Below are 27,649 nucleotides of genomic sequence, written 5' to 3'. Positions count from 1 at the left end.
GAGGAGTCGGGCGGGTGAAGCAACGTCTCGCAAGTAATGGCATTCATTGATGTAACGATCGATTTCCATCGCCGGGGTACGCCGCGCGTGCATTTGACGGGGATGTTTCCAGCCTTGAGTGGATATCAACATCCGGCGCTATCCCCGATTGCCCGTGTTAAGAGATTGGCGCAATTGTCAAGCGAGTCGCGTTCGTGCTCCTCACTCGGAAGACGCTCTATACCGCTCGCAAACAAGACGACGATGGTATCCATAAACAAGGCGGGGGGAGTGAAGCTAAGGTAAAGTTATACGAGACCACGTATTGATATTGTTCCCTTCTTACTACCTGCGCTCGCCGCTGTACGTGTGTACACATCTCAGAATGGGATTGAAACATCATCCATTCGTCATTCGATTACAGCGTCTGCTGCGGCGCCACTCCACGACCGGCTGTAACCCTTTCAGTGTTAGTGCGAGGTATACCTTCCACCTTTTCCTTTCTTCGTTCGATCTTGCGTTGTAAATCGTATAATTTTGAAGAACTAATCAGGGATTTGAGTTTTCCAGACAACTGAACAGTTGTTCAACATACTGCAATAGGTTTTTACACCCAATTATTCACTTGTGGTTATTTGTAACAAATTAAAGTTGAAAAAAATGCTGTTTTTAGGGAAAAATCGATTCCTCGGAGAGTATTGAATGCAGATGTCTAAACTTTTCACCAAATATCTTTCTGATATTGTATAAAAATATTTTTTTTTCCAGTACTTTTTTGTGGATTAAATTTTTTTTTGTAAACAGATATATCTACAAAAACGGCCGAAATTTGATTTTTCTGCACTCTTTAGCTCTGTTTTCCTAGTTTTTTTCATTCTGTATCTTCATCTTATCCATACTATCAGTATTATTTTACTCAAAAATGAATGTTTAATCTCTAGTAAGCATAAATATGCAGTATTGAAAATTTTCCCACACAAACTTTTTTCCAACTCGATCGAGTTCCATCGTCTAGAATCATATGTTCTTATTACGACCTGGTCATTATTTAATAATAATTGGAATTTTCATTAATTTTCTACACCATGATCTACGCCATATTGAATTTTGCAAATCTGACTTTAGACTCGTAATCAGCGATCTAAAAAACGTAGGACTAGCAAATATTTTAATAATTTTCTCAAGGGAAGTTAATTCGGCAGTGAAAGGGTTAAGCCTGCGAAATCTCTGGCAAATACAAGAAACGATAAAGTACACTGAGACCGCGCGCGTTCTCTTCTTATTTCTCACCGTCGTCGTATCTTCGTGTCGTCGTATATTTTGCGCCGTCGTATATTTCGTTAATAATTACCGAGACGACGCGTTCACTTCGGGGGGAAGGAGAGACGACGAGTCACGCGATCGCACGTGAGCGCGATCGATAATCAAACGAAGGAAGCAGAGGGCAAGCGGTAAACAAGATGCGTACAAGTCCAGCGTTCAGAGCTGCGATAGCGAAAGTTGGTGGAAGCATCAGCGCGGCGCGCAATAAGTCCGCAAACAGGCGAGAAGAAGGATTTACATCTTCCCCAGTATTTGGGGAGCTATTTACAGCCGGTACATTACGGTGTAAAGTTCCGGACCAATCGACGTTTCGATACATTACCAGCAAGAAAGACAAATGTTTCGCCCGCGCGCGCAGGTAATTGATACTATCGGTATCGATTACCATTACCGCCGGAGCTAATTACCTCCGGCATCGTAATCGAATACAATGAGGTAAACAGCGGGCCATTCGCGTTGCAGGCCGGCGGCGGCGACGGCGACGGCGACGGCGCAGCCGTAATGTCGCCCGCAGCAAGGACGTCGCCTAAAACGGCGTCAAGCCCGGCGGAAGTCTCGCGCGCGCTCTCGCGAGTCCGCCGAATAACTAGACGCTGCGGATTGAGAGACGAGTCGCCGTCGCGCCGTATTAATAACCTCGGCCGGGTATTACTCGCCACGCACGATCGCGCTCGGTATAGCGCCTTGCTCCGCCCGGCGAAGTCACGAGCAAGTATAATTCGAGCTAACGAGCGATGCAGAGACTATACCGTATACCGGGGCTTATGCCATGGGGGGAGGGGGGGGGGAGGAGAACGGGGGTGGAAACAGTGGCGGCGGCGGCGGCGGCGAAGGGGGTAAATTCAGTGGTGTGGGACACGGGTAGGTAAGTAAAGTAAAGTCGGCGGCTGTATCGCGCTTAAACTTGGGGGTTAATTCCCCTCGTTACATAGCGAAATGCCGGCGCGCTTTCCTTAGCGATCGCGCGCCGCTCGGCTGCACGCTTAGGACCGCAATGCGGAATAGGTGCTCCGCTGCGCATAAGAAATTCTTCTTTCGGCCGAACTTCTGCCCCGACTTACTTCCGAATTCCTTTCAGCCAGGTTGCTGGTGGCGTTTGTAAGAATTTTATTCTCCACCACGCCAAAAATCTCGCGAGCTCTTAATGGGAAATAACAAGTCCGCCGCGGCACGAAAGGAGATCGCCGCCGCGAGATTATCATTGCCGCGAGCAACGGCAACCAACTCTGTGTGCGCCTCATCGCGCTTCTTAATCGCGCGCGCGTACAACGACGACGACGACGACGACGGTGTAATTGTACACGATTTAATGAATCCGGCTAGAATCGGCTGTCGTGTGTCTCGTCCTAGTAATCGGTAATGTCGCGGAGAAGAAGAGGCTAGAATGAGGAAACAGTTTCGAGGCGCGGCAGGAAAAAGCGCGTCTTCCTCGCCTCGCCATAAATCTGTGCATTCGAGCCGAAATGAGAAACCATAAGGAGCGAGCATTTTTCAGGAAAAGTTCGGCCAGCACGATCGCGCTCTACTTACGCTCGCCAAAGTACAACATACGCAGAAACGCAGAAGCGGCGGGTGCCGCGCGGGCGGAAGGACGGAGGAATGACGAGTGAAAGGGGTTAGTCTGCCACATTAGTTGGCATATCCAAGTTCCAGGCATCCAATCTATTACGACCAGTTCGGCATTAGTAATGTGTCGGCGGTAATAGCGAACTCGACGGTTCTTCGGCGGGGCACGCGGAAAGACGGAAGCTGAAGGAGAATAGGGACAGAGAGCGAATGGAAGAGAGAGGAACAGGAAGCGGGAGGGACGGTAAAGACAGAAGCAGAGAGAGAGAGAGAGAGAGAGAGAGAGAGAGAGAGTAAGTGTGTGTGGAGGAGGAGGGAAAGAGGAAGTAGCTCACCTGCAAGGAGTCGCTAGAGGGTGACTGTGGCGTGTGGAAGGTAGCACTAGGATTCCCGAAGAGTGTTCGGTGGCCAGGGGATAGGCGGTCGGAGAGGATCGCGGGGTAGGCGTGCACGACATCAAAACTTGCTTGAGCGAATCTAAACTAACCGAGTAACTCTCCGCGTTACGGGTTGCGATATACGTCGCAGTGGGATGGCGAATTGGAGGGTGTTGATGGTGGTGGTGTATATGAAATGGAGGCCGCGCGCGCGCGCGGCCTCTCTCGACGATGAGCGGGAGAAGGAAGCGAGGTCGGCGAGGAGGACCGTGAAGAGACGAGAAGAGCGAGAGAGCGAGGGAGCGAGAATAGGCAGGCGCCGGGAGAGGACGGGAAAGGCGGAGAAGGAGAAACGGAGTAAGAGCAGGTGAAGAAGCGGCGGGAGGTGCATGGTAATAGGAGAGCAATGGAGGAGAATGAAGTAACTCGCGCGTATATATCGTGTAGCATGTATAATTCTGACCACATCCCACCAAACTATGACATATTCGAGCATTAGCTATTCCAGCCGGATCCCAATACCTTCTCTCAGCCTCTGGCGGACCCCTTGAGCGCGCGGCCCCCGCTTCACCCCCGACCACCGCAGACTTGTCCCTGCGCGCTACCATCGTTGATTCAGCCGCAACCGCCGCCGATGTTCCCCGCGCGAGTACCTCCGCTAACCGTCAACCGGCGAACTTTAACTGTACGTGGAATTCGAATATGACGCGGAAAGACGCGAGCGGGAGGAGGACGTGAGAGGAAAGACGAGAGAGCGGCGGAACGACGCTGTACGGTCAAACGCGTGCTATTCCGTTCCACGTTCGAGTGGCCGCGCACAGTCGCCGGCGAATACTCCGTGATTCTCCGGCGTCGTCGAATCTCGCCGAACTTGGCGTCACTCGTTTCTTTCTCGCTGTTACGGCGCGGCCGACGCGAGATACCGTTCGGCTGAAATCCGAGAATGAACGTCGGAGCGATACATAAATCAGAAGCGTTAACGAAGCGCGGGGATACGAGAAGGGGATTGCGGTATGAAAGAGCGGCGGATAGTCCCAGCGGCTTACCTTCTCTAGGAAGAGACGCTGATTGAGAGCCGTTACCGCCGCGGAAGCTGCCGCATGCTCCGCGAACTCCACGAACGCGTAGGGGTCGCTTCTAGGCTGGAACAACAAGATACACACCGTGTGTTGAAAAATATTGCGCTCATACATTACGTGACGTGTGTACAATCGACGTCGCTCCTGTCTCAAAGCTCAACTTTGTTCGTGTAAGGCACTCTCAGAGATATCTTTGAGCGTCCTTACAAAGGGCACGGTATATTCCAGCGAAATGCTCCAGATCCAACTATCTGGATCTGGAGCTGGCGCGAGCAGCCCCGCGTCGCTCAAGGACAACGTGTACGCGCACAGAGGGCCGCGCGGTATCAGTGTCGACTATCACCGCCACGAGGAAATACAGGAGGCGGTAAGGCGCTTTTATTAAAAGCGTATACCGTGACGTACGGAAAACACAAGAGCCGAAGAGCACGCGATATCTCAAGGATATACAGGAAACACCGCTAGATTTCGCGGTGAATGACGGACAGGGGTGAAATCCTACGGCTGATTTAGAGCCACTCATCGGGCTTCGCGAACGGATAAATTCACGGTGCTCCGCCTCCTTTATTTCCCTCGCTCGGCTTTCCAGCGCCTCGGTCGTGACATTAATGCGACAACTTTATGCTATTATATACCGCCGCGTGAAATGCGGCGGAGCTACGCGGCGGTAGGTGTCGAAGGAATTGCGCGCAAAAATGCGCGCGCGCGCGAGAGAGAGAGAGAGAGAGAGAGAGCTCCGCTCGGCCTTCGTGCGAACGTGTACGTTTCCGCGTACGTCGTTATCGCGATTACGTGCGGCATCGCGCTTCATCAAGAGTCCGTATCAGGAACTGTTGATAATTCGATTAACCGGCGAGAGCCGGGGAAATTACGCGTGTCTGTGTCGGCGTCAGATAATGGCCAGGGTTAGCGTTGGCGGAAGGCCTCCGAAGCGGCAACGGGGATTTCTTTGGTGACTTTGCGTAGTACGCAACCTGTTGTCTATTCTGAATAGGCGCGCGCTTGATAAGATATGTACTCGCGCGCGTCAAATGAACGTCGTAAAGCTTATCTTGCAATAGTGCGCGCTTGCGGTAGTGCGCTTGCATTTATTTCCAAGACACACAGCACGCAGCAGGAGTACACACAACATTGTACATAGAGAGAGAGAGAGAGAGAGAGAGAGAGATGCATGACGCGAGTCAACAATGTTGTTGGTGCAGACGGTTTGTTTTCGCATCGATGCCGCTCGAAAGGTCGGGATGTGATTACTTTCTCTTTTGCGGTCCGTAACAACGCGAGAGTCCGAAATTCGAACTTTCTCGAGTCTCTATTTTTTTCCTCTCTCTCTCTCTCTCTCTCTCTCTCTCTCTCTCTCTCTCTCTCTCTCTCTTTCCCTCCGCTGTCCGCTGACGTAGCGGCAGCTTCGCGCCGCCGGAAACTGGCTGCGCGGCTTAACGTCGAAAAATAGGTGATAATGGGAAAACGCGGCTGCACGTAAGTTAATTACAAGCAGGTACTCGCGGAGGTACTAATTACTTATTGCAACTTTTGCGTTAATTGCTCTCGGTAATTGCTCTCGGTGGTAATTGGCTGTCCTCCCACCTCGTTTACTCCCCCCCCCCTCTGCCCCCCCCCCAAGTGACCGCAGTGGTGCGGACAATAAAATTCCGTCATCGAAATCGCCACGTTGAAATCGTGTTTACTTACACGGGCCGATTAAATTTCCTCGCGACTCGTCGCGCGACGTCTTGGGACTGTCTCGCGTCGAGGGGAACGCGATAGATAACATCGAGACCGGATCGGAGCATCGAACGTACAATTTCACGAGTTAGGAGCTTGAAAATTGTCGCAAACTCCTTTAATGAGGCTGCAATTTGAGGCTCCATTTATTTAATGCAATAACGATGTCTTCGTTTACGCTTGCCCGTCGAAGATAACGAACGAAGCTTGCGATAAGCGAGAAGGAGGGGAGGGGGGGGGGGAAGAGGGGGACAAACTTGCTCCGACAAACGTGGCAATATTCTCGTTCTGTTACTCATGTGTACTGTTCATCATGTGAATCAGTCGAGATGAAGCGTACTGGTGGATCTCGAGGCTTCTGAACATAGCTGCGAATTCGCGTCTCTACCGTACAATGCAACATTCCAGGTGGACCTTGCTGGAAAGCTGCGCGAGCGCGTGTGTGTACATGCGCCCCGAGCTTTTCAAAACGCACTGTAACACTCTTTGATCCAACGGCCATTTTTACATAAAAAATGGCTAGGATCTGTTATTATTTACGAGCTGCCGCACATTATTCGGGAAATATGCGATATTTGGCGCCATTCATTTGCGGCGTCCATTAATCTGGACAATGAAAATTGGCTCGCGTTACAAAAAGATATTCCCTCGCCGTATCCCCGTTATTCCCACCCACCTCGACTTCATTGTCCGTTGTCGGTTGAAACGGTTGTTTTCGGCTACACAACGTAACACATTTTTTATTATAACTTGCGCGGATCACTCGGTTCGCACATTGTAGGCATTACGAACGCATCACGAAATGCTTTCAGCCGCCCGGCGTTCATAACAGCACATGTTTATGAAGATAATTAAATAAAGCGTCGCGATTACTCGCATATGTTCACATTTAAATACCGAGGTAAACAAAACAGCGCACTGCGCTTTGCCGATCCTCCGGACAAAAGCCCCCGCGATGTTGCGAGCCGCTCGGCCCCAGCCGGCCTCGGATCGCCTCTTTTTCGCGAGGCCAGCTCGCACGTTATCAGCACATATTGTGCTGTGAGGAGAACACGGCTGGATGCGCGGACGAGCGAGAAACCATCATCATTCGTTAGTTAAGTAGCGCGCAAGACAAACGGCGGCCGACGGCACGGTTAATTTATGTCCAGGCTAAAGCCTGTACGTTCCGAGCGTCCAAGCGCCAAAGAACTCGAGAAAACTCTCTAAACAGGGACCGGCGTAAATCAGCCTACCGGAATGGGAGCGTGCGCTATACGCTATCATTCGTTTCGCCGTTGTAGCGCAATCGGCCGCTCCCGCCCCCTCGCCTCCACCCCCGCCCCGGCCCCCGCCGGCAGTAGATACAGCCGAGCTTCTAACGGCCAGCAATATCGACAGATATTGACAGAGCGGTGTAAGGTGCGATCCGGCGGTCCCGCGTTACGGTGATGGCGCGCATTAGCCTTGCTGTTTGTATTTGGACAGAGAGAAACGTTGGCCATTGTAATTAGGCACGACACATCGCGCCCCTGGGACCCAACCGCCGAGGCTCCTCCGCGCTCTATACGCGCCCTCGATCATTCGGTGTGCACGCCGTGTACTAAATTCCACTCTTTGCTTTCGCAAAGAGTCGGAACTCGTTAGCGTCTTTTCGACCATAAATAAAGAGCGCATGAAAAGGGAGATTTTTCTCCCCGGCGCGTAACGCGGGGAAACACGGGGCCGACGTCAAGCTACGCTCGCGACGCTCCTGGAGCGAGACACGCGCCGGCGTTGAGACGTTTCCCTGTGTGTGCTCTGTAATTTGTCACGTATCTCAATTATATGCAGCCCCCATTTCCAAAGAGGCAACAGCCCGTGCCGACGTTAAAGAGCGTTTACTTTAAGAAACACATGGTTGTGACAAAAAGTTGTGTATGAACCAAACACACGCGCGCATGCATGAACATTTTTATGCACACCTGCACAGTCTCGTCCTCTGTCTCTCGGATATAGTTCCGAAAACTTTCGTAAGAATCGAGCGGGCGCCTTTGTTGCAGCCTTCATACTCGGAAAATGAAGTCTGCTGCAGTTTATCGTAAGCGGAAGGCCGTGATACACCTTTAAATCTCGCCGCGAGATATCAATGAGAAAATTCATAGCGCGCCTCCACGCGAGCGGATTTTATAATATAAGGTGCGAGCCCGCGCTCGCTGTTACACACAATAGCCGCCAACTATACGGCCTAGGATCAGATATACACATTCATACACGGGGCTTTCGCGTGCTGGTGTTGACGACGATGGTATGGCGATGCGTGGAAGCATGGCGTGGCTAGTATGGTGCTGTCTGAACGGTGGCAGAGAGTGCTCGGGGACCGTCGAGCTAAATCACTCCCTAATGGATCGAGCCGCTAATCTCTGATAGACTGCATGCTACCAGGGTTCCTCTCCTCGTTCTGCTGTATACTCCCTCTCGTATTCCCCTACGCTCACGTTACATCACCCCGCTTTGTACGGCGAACTACGCGCCGATGCAGCGGAATCAAACTCGCGCGCGCGTTGAAGGGCGCGGAACTTTCCTGTAGGGCGACGTATAAGCCGGAAGAAATGTTACGAACAATCGCGCGCGCGCGCGCGCGCGCGATAAAATGTTTCCTCCTAATTACCGTGCGCGTTGCTTTCGAGCCTACGCAGTCGGGACTAGAATCGTTAATCGTTAATCGACAATAATCGTGCTCGTTTTCGGTCATCGTTTATTCTCATCGATGTATTTTAGTGTTGTTCAAGTCACGAGAGAGCGCAACAATTTATCGGCACCCGAGTAGAAAAATTAATAGGACTCTGGTCTGGTAAGGGCCTGATTATTTTTCTTTAACATTAATCGTTTAACATTAATTAGTCTTTAACATTAATTAGTAGGGATAGAAAGACAGGAGCACTATAGGATGTGTAACAATGGGTTTAACGGATCCTTATAAGGCGATATTGATAGGGCCATATAAGAAAATATTTTTATTCTTGCTTGAGTAAAGATATTCGTCCTTTTCATTCCAAGAAATTTAGACTTTTAATTAGACTTTTAATTAGACTTCTGATTAGACTAATTTCTTTATTTCTTTATAACCTTGTTAGTATACAACAAGAATTTTTTAAAAACATAGCACATTTCACAATAAAATGTAACATTCTTTACACATAAAAATCCTGCTACTTTTTATTATTAAAATTTTTATTATTAAAATTTGCTGCATTTCAAAGCGAAGGTAATACTAGAAAAATCCTTGGAAGAGACTAATGAATATGGCAACTGATAAGACTAATTAAATTTGTTTTTAATTAAAAAACCAGATAGAGCATACCTATTAAGATAATACTAAACTATGATAATTTTATTACACGCTTCAGATCTTATTAATTTTTATAACAAAACTTGATTTTCTACATCTAAAGCATCCTCTTAAAAGCATCCTTTTAAGGCCCACATCAGTTTTCCATGTTAAAGCGTTATTTCGTTTGAAAATTTGAGGCATCCCTAAAAAATCCTTCAAAGGCCCTTCTCAGCTTTCCCTATCAAAACCTTATTTATCAGATCTAAGGCATTCATAAAAAATCCTTCCAAGACCCTCATCAGTTTTCCTTAACAAAGCCTTATTTCGTAAAATCTAATAATAACAAGATATCCCTTCTTACAAGATTTATCTTGCGGCCTGATGTGGTAAGATGGTAATAAGACATCCCTTTCTAGGGCATCCTACTTTCAGCCTTGTCGAGGCCTTATGCTTCACAAGGATGGCTCTGACAATTTTTTCCTCGGGTATTTATCGCCCGCTAAATGCGCACAGAGCAGCGCAAGCAGCGGACGGCGCAGGATCGTAGGGTTGACAAATAACAAAACTGTCGTTTTCACTCATGTGCGCACCCATTACGTGCGCACTAATAACAACCGTCGAGGACCGCTGATCTATTCGCGCTGAATAATTACGTCGCGATTATCGCTCGCAATTAATGCGAAAACGCGTTTTTTCCATAGTTTAGACCGCCACGGACGACGTCGGCCTGGAAAGAGCGAATGCGGGAAATGAATAAAATAAGGAGAGCGCTGGCAACGTATCGCGTGGTAAAAACTAAACGTCGGGGTATTCGAGTTTTGTGGAGCACAGGCCGCGAGCTTAAAAAGCCACCTCAGAAAAATTTCGGAATAAAATACCGCTACGGCAACTGCGTCACGCGACGTAACATTCCATAGAGACCTCCAGACGGGAAAGAAACTTTCGCGCGCTTGGAGCGCTCTGTGCCGCAAAATTTATTTTTTCTCTTTGTCTCTCTCTCTCTCTCTCTCTCTCCCTCCCTCCCTCCCTCCCTCTCCCTCCCTCCCCCTCTCTCTCGCTCGTACCGCCGTGTCCGCACAGATGCGACTACATGCACATCTCGTCGGAAACACACGGAGCCGCGTACACCCTCGCCACCGGTGGAATCCACGCGACGCACTCGGCGAAGTTGGCGTGTCGGCGGATAGTAAATCCACCCTCTATGCGCAAGACCTGCATAAAATTTTGCAAACAATCAATTAGTCCGTAGGAAGCTTCGATAATCCGTCCGGTCAATTTGGAGGACGGTTGAATCTGTGAAACTTCCTCCCACGGAAGCGACCAGGAAGCCGCTGTACAAGGGATAATAGGGTAATCCCTACCCTTATCGTATTTCCGATTGTGCGAATTACTGTGTTGAATATTAATATCCGCGCAAAAATCCTTGCGCATATATATGTGTGTGTGTGTGTGTGTGTGTGTGTGTGTGTGTGTATCGTATGGCATTTCGTGAGTTATAAAGTCAGCAAAACGTGCGATTTAATTGCAATGTGCATTGCAAATTGAATGACGAGCGCACGCTAAGCTGGCTCTATATACAGCGTACTCGATTCTCCAGAGATTATGTTACCTGCGAAATTGTCATTCGCGAACGACGTCGTCGTTCGATACGAACGCGTGCGAACGGTGAAAAGATACGTAGCGAGGTAGCGTATCGAACTGCACTCCGCGTTCAAATTCACCGCGTCGAACGTTGAATTAACACCGGCGATCCTCGCGACTAATTAACCCTTAATTTAATCCGACGCGATCGAGGTGTCGAGTAGAACGCTCCGCGGTAAATACGCACGCGCGATATTTGTCGCGACTGCGACTGCGACTGTATTTCGCGCACATGCAGCAAAAGCGGCATCGGTTCGCCGAGATATCTAACGAATATTTATTCGAGTGCGTTAACCGCGACGAAAGCCGCGAGAGTTTAGCGTAATACCGTGACGCACGCACGCACCGCTGAGAGACGCGAGATAAAGTTTCGCTCGGCGATACGGGGGGGCTTTGGCCCACTTTCGTCTAGGAGAGCCGTCGCGTCGGAGGTGCGAGAAGAGTGAAATCGTGCAGTAAGATGGGCAAGGCCGGTCGGACCGAGATCTGGCCAGGCGATCTTTACTACCGAAAATCCATTATTTTCTCCATTAGATCGTCCGTCCCGATCTTCCGGGCATTTTCGTTTAGCAGTTTTTCTTCCGATTCACGTCGTTTATGACTAACCCCACCTCTGGGGACCATCGCGCCATCCACCATTCCGTGCCGTGTATACTCCGTACTATCTCGCACCTTCAAAAGCACCGGCTCGCGCTCGAGCTTCAAGCTAGGGAATCTCGTCGATCTCGTTTCTACTTCCACCTTCGCTCGTTTTTATAGCCGACGCTTACCGTGGAGCGTAAGCAAAACAGTCCGCCTGCCTTGCCGTCACGGCTTTTTTTCCGCGTTGAGAGCGTTTAAAGCGGATCGCTTTGTTTGGCGCGGAGCGCCCCGTGCTCGCGGAGACTTGCGCGTTCTCGTGCTAAAACAGATATCTCGAGATATCGAACGCGACGGCAGGCGATACAGATAACGTCTCTAACGTTGAGAAGCTGCGCTGCTGACGCTTTAACGCTCGAATAATCCGGATGTGCGTAAAAGACGGAATGCAATTGGCTGAATAGAAGCGCGGCTGAAAGCTCCCAGTAATCAACGACACGTTGGAAATAATGTCGAGAAATTGAAGCGCGCCAAGTTCTCTGACGAATTAAAGACGCGCGCGCGCGCGCGATCGAAATGTTTTATCGTGCATGAATTTTAGGCGCAATTTAGGACGCGATACGATCCTACATCGCCGACATGTTATCTGGCTTGATAAAAACGGGCTTGTTGTATCGAGCCGGCTGATTAATTAGGTCAGCCATTAGGAAAACAGTTTGTTCGTATCTTTCACGGTCGCGTGAAGTATAATCGCGTAATCGTCGAGATCATAAAAACGATTACTGCCAATAATCTTGACCGCGTCATCGGCTCGTCGTTTCACAAGTAAATTTGTGAAAATACCCTTACGCGGTGAACGCCATGAACGCCATGAACGATCTAGATAGAGTATCGCTAATAACGCGAAGCGATGACTTATATAGAAATGCTCAAACGCGGCAGGTCGCAGGTTGCAATTTACTGACAGGACTGATATCGCGCTCGTAAAGATTCGTTTTCTGATACGAGCGCGTATCACGTTTTCCTTAATGGCTTCGCATATGAATTGCTGGTTACAAAGTATTCGTGTCCCGAATTGTTGAGATATTACGAGACGCTTTACGGCTGAAATTATCCCCGCATATTGAAATTAAAGATTTCGGATATCACGAGTTTCGATGCTTTCACGGCGATATTCGACGGGGACAATTTACAATTTCGGTGAAATTTCTCCAATTTCCCACGCCTTGCACGCTTCCCTAACGAGTCAAATTGTTCCGTGCCGAATCGAACGCGGTGGCTTTCTTCTCGCAAATGGTTCGTCCCGAAAGAATATATATCTTCATGTGCGATTTTATTATTAAACAACTCACGGATGAACACATTAACGATAAAGCGAAGCGGAGCGCCGTTAAGAGCTCCCATGTTAGCCGTAACGTAAACGATAAAAGCGTGAATTACGTCATCCTGCGACCTTTTTACGCTCTTCTTCCGACGTATAACCTAAAGTTAACGAATACATGCATATGCGCACGTAAGCTTTTTGCTTGCTACACTAAATACGTTATAATCCCGGACAAAAGGTATTATTACGCAAATAACGGAAAACCGATGAATGCCATTTCGTAGAACAAAAACTCGTCGCTTCGGGGATTTTCTTTCCTTTTTGTTTCGTTTTATTCTCTCTCTCTCCCCTCCCTCTCTCTCTCTCTCTCTCTCTCTCTCTCTCTCTCTCTCTCTCTCTTTACATTTTTCGCACACTTGCTTTCCGAAAATTCATTTTCCGATCTGAACAACGCGTCAGAAATAAATAAATAAATACGCAAAACAGTGAGATGAAACGTCGCGGAATAAACAACCGCGCGAATTTCCACGCTATTTTCTCGCACTGTGATTCGTCGCGGCTCTCTCGAAACCCTCGACTCTCTCTCGGCATGGAGTTGACTACACCCTGGTGTGTACGACGCCGCGACGGCGACGGCGACGACGGCGACGATACGACACACAGGTGTAAAATATTATGAAAATACATAATATCTGATGATGGTTAAGCCGCGGATACGAGGCGGGAGCCGTCTGGGTATTGCCGCCCACCGGGAAACAGGCTTTTATGGGGTTTTTATAACGTCGCGTTACCGCGCAGATGGTACGAGCTCGCGCACAACGTTTGGCCCCCACTACAGCGAGCCGCCGCGTCGGGGCCAAAAAGCAAAAAGTGGTAATGAAAAATGGCTGCGCCGCGGTGTGTTTGAATGCTCGCATTATGGACTGTATCTAAAATGGGTCTCTCGCCAGGCAGCGCGCCTGTCATTCACCTCGTTTTAGGGGTGCGAATATGTGTGCCGGCGCGGCGAGATAAAACGTACGTGACTTTTACCTGGAAAGCGCACGCACAGCGCTCGTTTTTAAGGCTGCGCTAGCATTTTCAAATACGCCCGGAGAGTAATCCTGCTCGCGCGCGCGGCGGGTCCTTCATTAGCCAGACGCGGGCGATGTGTAAGCTCGTAAAATTATTCAGCGCGAAGGTCAAATTTTGGGTTCTCCCGCCGTTACCTCGTCCGTGTGAAAGGAAAAAGAGACGCGCGGAGGGGCCGAGGGGAAGGGGGCGGGTTACGAGAAGGTTACGTTGCTAACTCGACTTGGCGGTCGCATTAATAAGCGGCCTTGGCGATATCCCGAGGTGAATCGCGCGAACCGAGAGCTTCGCACGGAACCAAATCAAACCGGTACTTCAGCGTCAGCATCGACATGTGACGCAACACCGGCGTGCAACGTAAAAGTACGTCGCTTTAGGGAATAATCGTCGCGATAACCGGCGCCTTTATCCGACCGGTATTGATCGCGTCGTGCATTCCGCGCGCAAGGTGTAACTACAACATGTGTTGGTTCTGCAACGTGCGCCAATTAAATTCCAAAGTAATGGCTCGTAACGAGCTATCCATACGGTTTTCGTACACGTCGGATACAGCGCAAATAATACACGCAACACCGCGATACGCTATATGCCAATTAGAGGCCGGGGTAATTGCCTGCGAGCGATTGCGCGCTTTTTATGCTCAGAACCGGCCACGTACGATTGGCCGGCGCGTCGTAACGACGACGAGGCCGCATCGAAATGCAGGACGAGGCGCGAGCGCGCGCGCGCGGATTGCGTATTATATACATATGTACATATGTATATATATATATATATATATATATGATATATCGTAAGACTGCTCCGCCGATAGTTTCCGAACTACAACTGCCGCGATATTCGGACCGAACGGACACGCTCGCCACCGTAAAGCGACCGAACGTATCTCCGGACGATCTGATTAAAAGTTTCGCGCGGTTCATTTCACACGAAAAACCTATATGAGACTGCGCCGTAACGAGATGACGGAAAAGTACAGATTGCACGTGCCGGATCGATAGTTCGGTCAGATCCGATGGATTGTCTTTCTCTCTCTTTCTCTCTCTCTCTCTCTCTCTCTCTCTCTCTCTCTCTCCCGATGCGTTTAAACTTGCAAACACGACGCCGAAATTGAGCCTTCCGCGAGCAACGCAACGACGTACTTTTTACCGACGAATTCATCGCTAATAATCCTTTTATTATGCGAGACAGAAAGAGACAGAGAGAGAGAGAGAGAGAGAGAGAGAGAGAGAGAGAGAGAGAATCCGCCTCGGCTGCCTTGAGTTTAGGATCGAGCGGAAAGTTTAACTCCGCACATACGTCGGAGATATGCAAGTTCGTGTATCTCGATCAAAGTAAAAACGCCATGAAGAGCAGGGCGCTGGAGCGCTCCGGGGCCGTCGGTACCGATAAAAGTATCGGCGTTTTTTCCTCTCCTACCCTTCCATCACCCATCCCTGCACGTTCGTCGATCCACGCAACATCTTCCCGCCGCCGCTCTCTCGAAGGCTCTGTAACAACCCGCCGAGCACGCCCATCCTCCGCCATCCTCGAAATCTAAATGATTCGGTTATTTCAGGAAGGTTGCTCCAGGCGTTTCTCTTCCATCGACCTCGTTGCAAAGTGATTTTCCTCGTACCTGTAATCCCGAATTCGATCGATCGCGCTCTCCTCCGTGTCGAGATAAGCAGCCGGGAATGCGGAGAGAGGATAGTTACAAAGAAGCCGGCAAAACGTTTCGGTTGTATCCGTAAAATGACAAGCACAGATTAACGTAGCAGGGAGTGTCGAACCGAACGCTCGGGAACGCTTTCGACGGCTTGACACGTTCGGTTTTTCCAAAATGTGTCGGTGTCCGAAAATTGCGAGCTTGTGTGGAAGACGCGCGAGAAGAATACGAGAGAAGTACATACTTTAGAGAGAGTGGGATGAAAACATTTATTTATTCGATAATACTCAGGAATGTTTGACGACGACAAAAGCCAATTCACAAAGCCCAGTCGATACGATTGAGTAGAAATTTTATCGGAACAACCCGTTATTCGGCGCTCTCTCAGAGAGATTGTCTTCGCTTAACAAATATACGCATTTCTCATAAATTGCGAGCATTGAGAAAGTGCTAACGCAGGCCTTATGCTGCTGGCAAACATAAGTAAATCGAGAGCGACTCTATCCCATATAAATTATATTTCCAAGCGCGCGGCTGTCACGGGCAGGAGCGGCCGATTAAATAAGGGAGAGTCAAAGCTTGAAAGTGGAATAAATAGACGAGAGGGAAGAGCGCAAGAAATATCTATTACAATATTAATCTTTAACTAATTACATTATGCATACAGTATCGACGCAAACGGCAGGGAAGGAGACTCAGAAATGAAGCGAAACGGGAGAGAGAGAGAGAGAGAGAGAGAGAGAGAGAGAGGGGGGGAAATAGTAAATGTTACTAATTTTAATGCGCTATTAGCGTGATCCGTTTACGTACGGCCGTCGAATCTATCCGGTCGCCGGAAATATAGATAACAAGTGAATTGAGAGGTCGTGCACATTCGGTGCACGTGTGTGCGCGCGCCCGGGCGTATATATGTATACATTTTTTAGGCGGGAGACCAGCCAAATGCCTAGAATTGCCTCGCCTCTTCCGTGTTGGTGTCCACTGCGATTCATTACCTTTCTATTCATCGACAGTACCGACGCAACGTTCTGCCGGGTCCTCGAAAACCAACCTGTGTCTCCGTCTCCTGCTCCCGCCACCGACCCGTCGTCCCTCTTTGTCCCTCAGCGGGCAGTCCTATATCACGTCCCTCAACATCGCTTCGACCGCTTGTATCATCCATTCAACTGCAGAGAGGCCGTTGACCGGCGGCGGATCTTTGAAATTCTGCCCCGTCGAATGGCTACTTAACTCTGAGAATCGACCATTTCGGAATATATATAAAACTCTTCTCTCGTCACTTACTTCTTTCTTTTTTCTTCTTTCGTTTGCTTCGCGCGACAGGCGACGATGCATCGAGCGACGATCGCACGTGATCATTTCGCAATCCTTTCCTCAGTTACGCTGCATGTTTCTTTCGTTTACCGCGTCGCATCTTCTTTTCATTACGACGTTTTCCCCAAGGTTGTCGAAACTCTTCGCATCGGCGGTAGCGAGAAGCTCGATCTCGCGTTTACGTCGGACGCTCACGGCTCGGCCGGAATAAAAGCACTAATCTTCCATCTAGCGGGAGAACGACGCCTTTAGGGAGAAACTCGAATAATAAGCAGTTGCAAGCGAAGATGCTTTACATCCCCGTTCCTCGCCCCTCCCCCCCCCCCCGGCCCCTCCGACACGCTTCACGCTACGATCCTCCTCGTTTTCGTCTTTGTCGAGACAGCACAATGAACAAATATTAAAAACTATAAATTCATTCGTTTTTATCTTGGCTCTCTCTCTCTCTCTCTCCCTCCGTCCTTCTCTCCCTCTATCTCCATTCGCTGCCTTTAATGAAATTCACACCGGCGGCTTGGCTGCCAGCCCCGTGCTCCTAACAACAATCCGCCCTTACTTACTTCCAAAAGCCTTTTCACGCAAATGAAAGTTTTTCGTCTCGAAATTACCTCGAATTATTCAGCGTTTAACCGCGCTCTTTCTCTCTCATTTATGCATTTATTCAGTGTTTCGGTATGATTTACTCCGCAATGTATTTTGATACGCGCTCATTTCATTTGCGCGCCGCGCACACGGACCCTCCGAACCGAACCGAACCGGTACACGCTCAAACAACAAACGCTATTGCATCTCGCTTTTAATTATTGGCGAAGTAAACCTAATATTTACGCGAAATTATCTGCTTAACAAAGCCGAAAGAATAATTTGTGCCGATTAATACCGGCCTCGTTAGAACGACTCGTTATTTATTATTAACGAGAAATTTTATTACATACACCGCTGGGGCTATAGGGTGTACGTTGCTCCAATTAACATTCGAAAACTACACAGTGCCCTAAGAATTCCTAAGAACTTGCGTCGGCGGCTCGCACTGAGAAAATAATAGCGCGGTCGCGCGCCTTCTCTCTCTCTCTCTCCCTCTGCCGGTTTAAACGATTGAATACGTCTGTGCCACGCGACGAGATTTATGCGTCGATTATTTATCGCGTCGCTTTCGACGGTGAAAATAGAAAATATGCTTAAAAGGGAGAAAACGAGAGGGTGACCGCGGGCGCACGCGTACTGCGCGCCCAATACCTCCGCGATACGTATACTTAAAATCTCATTTATATTGCTCTCGCTATCCGATGCTACATAAATTCGCCTATTGGGAAACAGCTCTCACGTGTTATATAAATGCACCTACGCTGACGAAACTACGCTGACGCTGCGCCGGTGGAATCGCGGTGAACATGCGACCGTCGCGAAAAATCGAGAGAGCCCTTTGCGCCGCGCGTGCGATCGTAAACGGAGAAGATTCTGAAGAAAATTCTACCACTCGGTCGGTATCTCGCAGCGATACTTATCGAATACGAGGAATTTGGCGCGTGTGTACAAACTTGTGTAATCCAGGTGCCGTTAAACTTAATCACATTAATGATTCTTCGGGCGATAATCTGCTGAAAGTATCGAAGAGAGATTAATCAACGGTACGAAACGATGTGGCTCGCGCGTAACGCGCGAGAAGTCGAGATCTTTGCTCGTGTGAGCCATTCCCTCGATGCAAACTGGACATTTAAGGTGCAAAATGTAATACGGAGCGCCGGTTTAAATAAAAGAAATCGATCCGACGTGCGTGTGTATGCGTGCAAGTGTGGAGTAAGGAGCTGGTCTGAGATAGTTTAAGGCAAGGCTGGCTGGTCTCTGGGTTCAGGTGCTGTTGCAACCAATATCGTAAATCCAGATCGAGTTCGAGGGAGAACAGAACTCCGTCGCCCTTCCATTACAGCCCTCGCGCGGCTAGTTCCACCTTTTGCATCTGCGCAATATCTTCATAAAGTAATGCAATAGGATTATGAGCGCGGATTCCACGCGAATGGCAAAAGCGGAAACAGCCTGTGAATGCTGAGACGCTCTAACTTAACTCTCGAATATCGAAAGAAATTCTCAAGTATTCGGTACTAATCTCATTTGCATTGGTAGCACGAGAATACTTTTATGACGATGAAACATTTCATTCGCATCCGGCCGCGCAATTACGACGGTAGTAACGGAGAAAAAAACTAATCGACTAATGTAATGTGCTTAAAACGTTGTAACCAAGAGTTTAGTGTGCTTTCTAAAATTTTATTATGATTTGAGTGGACATTCGCTATTTATTTACGCCTTATCGTATCTGAAATTAGTCTTCAAAACGTTATGCTTTGCGCGCAAAATAGATCAAAGATATGCGTAAGTGTATTATAATTCAAGATTGCGTTGTCTTATCTGTTATTGTAGATATCTCGATCAGTAAACGGACTGCATAATATATGTGTCCAGAAAGGTCGTTCTTGGAAAGTCGTAGACTCGTAGAAATACTCGCGATAATTGTACAAGATAATTGTAAAGATTGAGCCGAGAGTATTTATTAATTTATGCGAAAAATATAATTTTACAACTACACTTTATATCACAATTTATAGAAAAAGTATTACACGATAAGTCGCAGTGCAAATAAGTAAGATTCCGCGGTTCTCGTAATTAATGATCAAGATAATCAATTTGATCTATCTTGACGATTAACAAGTGCCACGAAAACGGTCATCTAGGAAGAAAATATTTATTCCTAATATCGCTCGTCTATCGATCAATCGATGATTCAAGGCTCAATAAATCGTGGAATTGTTTTTAACTTCGTACATAAATCCGAATATCCGCACGACATATCGACGATAAGCGATCGAATTTTAATCGGGGCTTCTCGCGGAATCGCTGACGTGTGATCCTCTCGAAAATTCCGAGTAAAACACGACGTGCTGGAAATCAATCTCGCACATGTCATCATCGACTTCTGCCTAATAATATTAATTTCGACATAATCAATTCCACTTACAGCGGAATGTTTGAAAGTGCCTCTCACGGCTTTTCACGAGCCTTGGACATATCGCAACTGTGTACTCAGATTTAAAAAAAGAGTCCTGTTTTTCAACATACTCCCATATTATTGCTTGTACGAATTTTAAAATTCTCACAAAGATAAAAATTCGAGAGAATTTTGCGTTAAATTCAGGCATGTGTAATTTCATTATTTTCTGTGTTTGTATTTCGGAGGCACGAGTGGTAAATACCGCGCGCTCAAAGTAGACACAGACACGCCGCGTCGGAGGACACGAGGCGGCTCGCGTACACGCGGGACGGACACAACAGCGCGCCGCAAGTAGTTACAGACGCACCCCGTCGGACGTGGTACGAGCGGAATGACGCGACGCCGCGCTGTAAGTAGATGCAGACGCAGGCGGACAGACAGAACGCAGGACGGACGTGACGCGTTCGCGACTACTGATAGCGCTGCATCGCGTCTGTTCCGTTTTCGTATACTTTGCACATGCTCGGTCGCATTGCTATCTTGTCGAGACACTTTAGCGATCCTCCCTAAATCGATATCACGCGATATCAAAGTTGACTCGCTTAAATTACACTTTCGATCAATATAATCGATAGCGAGATTACAAAAATTTCGAATGCTGCGCGCACACGCAGATTTCTCTTTCTCTCTCTCTTTTTTTTTTTTTCTTTTTTTCTTTCGACTAAAGGCAGCCTCCAAGAGGAGGCATTAAGCTGACCGATGTCGCGCGGTGAGTTTACGCCGTGATCTCCGGACCGAGAAAATTGTTTTCGGTCAAACGAAACATTTATAAGCCATAAAAAGCCTGCCGTTGCATTCGGGTCGAACGATCTATTAAATTTTTATGAGCTTTTTGTAGGGAACCTCGCAGCGCGCGTTCGAGCAACGCACTGAGAACCGCCGTTGCCTCTGGATTTCCAACCACGTCTGCATATAAGGGGTGACATATAAAAACCTGATACACGAAAGTCGTATAAAGTTAATCCCTATCTAGATTGAAATAAAAGAGTCATTTTACAATTTTTCAAGCGTCGCTCTTCGCGCCGATGAGATATATCCCGGCTTTTCCGCAGCGGCGTATTACTCCGTATCAAAGTGGCAAATTAAAAGCGTATGAAACTTGTGTGATGCACTCCGAGATCTTATCACGCAAACTCTCGACTCGTATATTATTCTCGTTAACGTCGCAATTTAGAGGATTCGAATGTGGGTTAAATATCAAAAGGCACGGTAGTGCCTCGCGCCAAGTTTAAGCGCAACGAAGTTGCGCCCGAACGACGCGAGACACACACCGTGTCTATATTACGCGAAACTGCGAGTTGAAACGAGGTGAGATATTCATATCTCAGCAATGGCTAAACCGATCGAGGTTTTCTCAGTCCCAATCGATTCGGCCTTAAAAAATAGGAAGAAAAGTGTCCTTGTGTTTTTTGTATACGTTGTCTCTAAGTGTAGATATTTTAAAATAAAGTCCAGATCACGGAAAATTTCGATTCAGTAAGAAAGTAAGAAACGCTAGACCGCAGAGGAGAGGGGATTTGTGTATGTCACTTTTCCGACACCAGAGGCGTTACAGGCGTTACAACTGAAGAAGCAGTGAGTGCGAGTAAGCAAGCGATAGAGAGTAAAGCCCTAAACACAATGCCAGGCAACAGGCAATAAGAATAAAAATAGACCAATCACAATCGACTATTTCAAGAATAATCTATTGTGATTGGTCTATTTTTATTCTTATTGCCTGTTGCCTGGCATTGTATTTAGGGCTTTAGAGAGAGAAGAATATTGCTAGAATACAGGAATAGAAATATGCGAGAAAGAGAAAAAGAGCGAGAGCGAGAGAAAGAGAGAGAGAGAGAGAGAGAGAGAGAGGGAGAGAGAGAGAGGGAGAGAGAGAGAAGCCAAGATTTATTAATTAAATATTTTTTATCGCAATGTTATATTAACTAATTTATTATAATAACAAGTAAAATAACCATAAAAATAAAACAAGTAAAATAACCATAAAAGGTAAATTGTATACAACGTTACGGGTTCTCTGAGATGCGTCCCGGTGGGACAAGGTCGCGCGATTTTGAAAACATGTTCATAAGTATGCAATTGCCGCGACCGCTTCTATTATTATTTACGCCGCGGCGGCGGACGGATCGGTGGATCGCCGCGGCGTAATAATTTCCGAATCTTCACTCGATCACAGTATACGCGCGCGTGTAACGTGTAATATTCGTGCGTGTGCGTGCGTACGTGTGTGTGTGTGTGTGCCTGACGATCCGGAGCATCTTAAGCAATAGCAGTGTTTCATGGTCTTTAAAGGTAAACTTTTATTGGTTAACTTGGTTAAGTTGAAGTAGCTAATTTGTATTCTCGAATCTTCGTACTCTTTATGCGGGGCGCATTTGTCACTGTAATACTAATGAGGAAACTCGCTTTTTGTTACAGATCTGCTGGAGTTTGCGACCACGCGATAGCTGCGGTTACCGGGACGCAGTTTCGATGGACGCCGATGCCGCACCGGAGGATCCGGTTCGGGCCGAGCAGAGTCGGCTTGAAGGTGAGGTTCACTGATCGTTTATACATTTCCTCTTGATTCATTGCGATCGAAAACCGAGTGATTGAAATAAAAATTGTTGAATCACAATGGCAAAGGATCAACATTTGTATCTGCGCGAGCGCGCTTCCGCGAACTCAACCTAACCTAACTTTTAACCTAATCTAACGGTTTAACTAACGAAACTATATTTTTTGTTACAGATTCGCAGCAGAACGCGGCTGACTCTGGCTGCTGTGTATCGGTGAGTCAGAAAAGAAAAGACATTTTTATGGTGATGGGTGTTTGCAATATCTTGCAATATCGAGAAGATCAATGCGATTTAATTATACTTTTTTCACACATTGCTCGAAACAATCAGGAGATCGTGTCTTTCAATGACCGTGTCACACAACAGAATCTTTAAGATATAATATATATTTTTCTCTTTTATATTTATTCTGAATCATTAGAAGATACAGAAGATATAAATGCTATAGTTTGTTATTATATTGAAATCAGGATATGGAATTATTTGCTGCGATTCGATCAATATAATACATACGTTCGGCGCATTATCGTAAATATCATCGCGACCGATCGCACGACCCCGCTCGAATATTCGTCGCTGATGGCCACGGGCGTTTCGCAATTTTATAATTAACACGCCGGGCGACGTACTCAGATCGAGAGTACGTCGATGTGACGAAAGAGAGATATTATTTAGCAGCGCGGCGAAAATTCATTTTCTCGACCGAATCCCGTGATTGATCGCCTCGACACAGTACACGCGGAAAACTATCCGCTCGATACAACTAAATTTCAGTTACACCGAAACCTTCCCGTTCCTCGGGAATCAACTGAGAATTTCGTTGCGACACAAAAAAATATCGTTAGAAAGTTTCTGTCGTCTGTGAAATACAGGGTGTCCGCGGGATCTTTCGGAAACGAAAAATTGTTTAATCAAATAAAACCGAGAAGAAAAGTCATGTGCCATTTTGCAAAAATCGTAATGGTTATTAAGTTATTAATGATTAAAATGATTTCTTATTACGTTAATGAAGAACCGCGAGTAAACAGTAAAACATTCGTTAATACTTGTGTAACTTTTTATACTGACCGAAGGAATGCCGTGAGAAGTTCGAAAATGAATAAATCGGAGCATTTGAATTAACATCAATTTTACATATGTGTCTACTATATATATATATATATATATATTAGATTATTCTAAACAAAAATTTATACGCAGAATTACATGCAACGCGGATTGAGTATCATCGTATTTGTTGCTCGCAAGGTGCTACCGCAACTCGAATTAATCGCACCCGTCGTACAATCGCGCGTGATCCTCCAAATTATCCGGGACTCTTCAACGCGGAAGAATGATCTTTGCGCGTATCGACTTCCGAAATTCGAGCCAACTATTCACTCGCGACATGGGCGAGGAGACGGCGCGCGCAGGGGCTTCCGGGAACTGAATGCATTTCGGGAATGTTACTTACGTCAGTCGAACGGGAAAGTAAAGACAAGAGGTAAAGGTCGAGAGGGTGGAGCGAAGGGGAAGAGGGTGAATGCGCGTCCAACTCCGCTCGTAATGAACTTGTGAATATTTAGTGGGGTAATTGCCCTTCGTGGCGAGTCTCGCCTGCGTCTACCGCTATAAGGGGTGTCCGCAAAATCCGGAAGCAAAACCAATATCAGTCGGCCACCTGTGCTCGGCCTGCACTCCATCATATATACGTTACGTGTGCGCATCGAGCCCGCATATATATCGATAATTTGATTTCCTCGGGGACATCGGGAGAGACCGACTGCCAGCCAGCCGTTTGGCCCGCTCTCTACTCCACTTTTTCATCTCGTAATATGACGAACAAAAAGATGTCTGTACACCGGCGATCGACGCGACCGAGGTGGAATACGCCACCGCCGGATCTTCATAATCTCGAGTGCGAGTGTGCGAATTTGAAGGGCCTTAAGCGCGAGAACAGCGTCGGCGTTTCTCTCCGACAAGGCGAGAGATCGTCCATCGAAATTTTCACAATCGGCACAATCGAGAAAGAAACGGCAGCGTCCGCAAGGATTGTTACCGCGTACAACGGGAAAATCGAATTTTTTGCCATTTCCGTAAAATCGTGTCTTCCAAAAAATAGTGTTTCCGATAGCTCACGTCAGTGAGGAATTCTGGGAAGGTCGTGCGCGGTGTCCCCCCCCCTTCCCCTCCCCCTCTCCCTCCCCGGAAATTGCCTAAAAAGTCCATTTACAGAAATCGTATCTGCGAAATCACGGGCGGTCGCGAACGATAGTTTCGCTTGTATGCGGGATCGCGATGTACGACCGCGTGCTCAGTGAAAAGCGATTTTCTATTTGCTATTCGCGCTCGCCCGCGAATGTATGAGATCGCCCGACGTAGCCAAGAACGTTATATTGTCGGAGGTGTATTTATCGTCCGTGCTTACTTACGCAAAGTAATTTTTGGGGCTTCTTCCGTTGTGCCGGGCAAAAATGCCATCTCATCCGCGCATATGCAACGTTACGTTGTCGCACACTTCGCGTCGTCCCCCCGCGCCGCTCGCGCACTGCATTCTTCCTGCGGAATACGTTACTTCGCGAAGGTCCAGATTTATGGTATCACTTCTTAACTTCTGTGCGCATACATCATAAATAAAGCACGCACACGTGCCAATCCTATCGACACGAGCGTATCGTGTAAAGTATCCCGATAGTTGATCACTTTGTGTCGCGCGCCAGATTGCTTCCGGTATACCGCGGAATATGTAATACGTTATTATCCGTAGAGAGAGAGAGAGAGAGAGAGTTACGTCGCGACTACTTTTTCGATCGAAACTCCCGCCAGTTGAAAGCACGACTCGTTCGCCCTGCGCGCTTAGCCGCGGCTTGAATTTCGCCGGCTTGAAACGTTCCACGGCATAAACGAGGAGGATAACAGTGAGCGGAGAGACGTACCGGTTTAATGCCGGTGATTAAAAAGAGATAATGCTACTCAATAAAAATTACTAACCGTGTAATAAATGTACAAGCCCAAGGAGACACGCAACAAAACTCTAATCTGCTGACGGGCGAAGCCTAAGTTCGCCACATGTCTCGTGCAACGGAGAACCTTCGCGTTCTTTGCACGCCATCTGAGCGTTTTATAATCGCCCCCGCGCCGTATCTCCCTTTCTCTCTCTCTCTCTCTCTCTCTCTCTCTCTGTCTCTTCCTCTCTCACTCGTTCTTCCTCTTCTTTCCTCGCGTTAGTATTCTCTATCTTCTTTACTTGGAAAAATGTCTGGCTATTAATTTGCTCTCGCCTCCTGCCGCGCGTAACGCCTTGACAGAACGTACCACCTGGTAAAACAAGCTGCATAAATTAAGCGCTGGATTATGTATTCCAAATTTCCTTTATTTTCCAAGGAGCGTCGGGAGGGGGGCGCAAATGAGTAAAAGTTAAATGCGCAGTTCGCGCTGAAACGCTGAACTTATAATTATGAACTTTGCATTTACATATTTTGCGCTGAGAGTAAATACGCAAGCACCGCAAGAAAGAGAGAGAGAGAGAGAGAGAGAGAGTGTGTGTGTGTGTGTGTGTGTGTATCGTTATCAGTCTCTTTGCAGGAGCCAGCTGCGTAATTACTCAGTCGCGACAGTGCTGAAGAATCGGCGTTAATCGCAACACGCGATATCTCATTATCTCCGATCTTTTATACCAGAGTTAGAAGCGCGTCTATATCCGTGAAGGCGCGATAAACGCGAGATCGTAAATAGTAGCCGGGCGTCTACATTTGCCAACGAAATTCAAAAGGACAGTGTCTCGGCAATTATAGGTTTTCTCGCGCTCCGGCGAAGATGAGAGGGAGACGATGAAACGTTCCCGCGGGATCGATCATTGGTGCACGCCTATCTCTCGCGGCGCATCTTATGACAACGACGGCAACCAATCGGTTTCCAATTTGACACAGAATAGAATCCATTAACAGCGCGCGCGGGGCCCTCGTCGTTGCCGTTCTCTCTCTCTCTCTCTCTCCCTCTCTCTCTCTCTCTCTCTCTCCCCCCCTCTCTCTCTCTCTCCCTCTCTCCCTCCCTCTCTCTCTCTCTCTCTCTCTCTCTCTCTCTCTCTCTCTCTCTCTCTCTCTCTCTCTCTCTCTCGCCGACCGGATACATATCGGCGGAGTGTCAAGGTGGGAAGCGACGGAAGCCGGTAAAGCCGGTGCGGAAGTGACGGAAGAAAAAGGTATCGTGGGCGAGAGCGCGCGAGAAGAACGCGGAAGGGAGAGACGGGGGTTGAAAAGGAACATACGAGATGCGCGTAAGCGAGCTGACTGCCAGCCGGTAGCTGACTCGTACCGATAAGAAGTCTCGATCCGTTCGCTGCCGCAGCTCTCTGTCCGCCACGCCGGCTCGTTCGTTCGTTCGTTCGTTCGTTCGTTCGTTCGTTCGTTCCTCCGTTCGTTGCTTCGTTCGTTCATTCGTTCGTCGCTTTCCCTGCCTTTCGTCGCCTTGCCTCGCCGCCTTGCTTTCGCGGCTCGCCTCTTTCTCCCGTTTACCTTTTTACGAGGAGAATACGACATTAACTGACGGACGGAGAGTGACATCGGCGCGGCGGCGCGACAGCGACGTACACGACGAAGGCGACAAACTCCGTTGGAGCATTGAGCTCGAAACGAAATGGGGAATTTAAGTGTCACCGGTCTGTGATGAGGTCTTTCCTCGCTTCCGTCATCTCTTCTCGTTCCCCTCCTTCTTCTCTGTCCCTCGCAGCCTCGTTCTGACCTCACCTCATCCCCTTTTGCTCCCTCATGATGATACATCTCGATCTCTCGAAAATCCACAAGTCTACGAGGTATTAATCCGACCTCTACTCCCATCATCGATATGATGGGATTTGTCAAGTGTGAAAGACACGGGGAATCACAAATGGACCATTATCCGGGGACCGGGGGACGCGTACGGGACAAAGAGAGTATTCTCAGAGAGTATCACCCAATTGCGAAGAAATATTTAAGGGTTTTTAACCTGATTCCCAAGTACTTACTCTAAATTGCCGTCGTTGTGCGAAAGAGTTCCTCTAAACGCGGCAATTCCGGAAAAGCGCGAACGATTAAGTAGTAAATTCTTCATGGCCCGCCCGTCCCGTCCCGTCCATATGCGCGCAATTACTATTCCAAGTTCATTCGCCTCACCCGC

The 27,649-nt window shown here is 48.0% G+C and overlaps 1 protein-coding gene across 1 annotated transcript in view; it reads right to left on the bottom strand.

Moving 5' to 3' along the window:
- Positions 1-528: 528 nt before the first annotated feature.
- LOC105192550 (nucleolysin TIAR-like) overlaps positions 529-27,649 on the bottom strand; it is a 99,345-nt gene continuing 72,224 nt past the window's right edge. Inside the window, exons 3-5 of the mRNA XM_025298437.1 lie at positions 4,292-4,387; positions 3,204-3,350; positions 529-573 (exon numbers count right to left, since the gene is read on the bottom strand). Of these exons, the coding sequence (XP_025154222.1) occupies positions 529-573; positions 3,204-3,350; positions 4,292-4,387 (288 nt within the window). The remainder of the gene's footprint in view (positions 574-3,203; positions 3,351-4,291; positions 4,388-27,649) is intronic.

Source organism: Harpegnathos saltator, unplaced genomic scaffold (genome assembly GCF_003227715.2).
Source record: "Harpegnathos saltator strain DR-91 unplaced genomic scaffold, Hsal_v8.6 scaffold219, whole genome shotgun sequence".
NCBI classification, from domain to species: Eukaryota; Metazoa; Arthropoda; class Insecta; order Hymenoptera; family Formicidae; genus Harpegnathos; species Harpegnathos saltator.
This window is presented reverse-complemented; position numbering and strand designations above follow the sequence as displayed.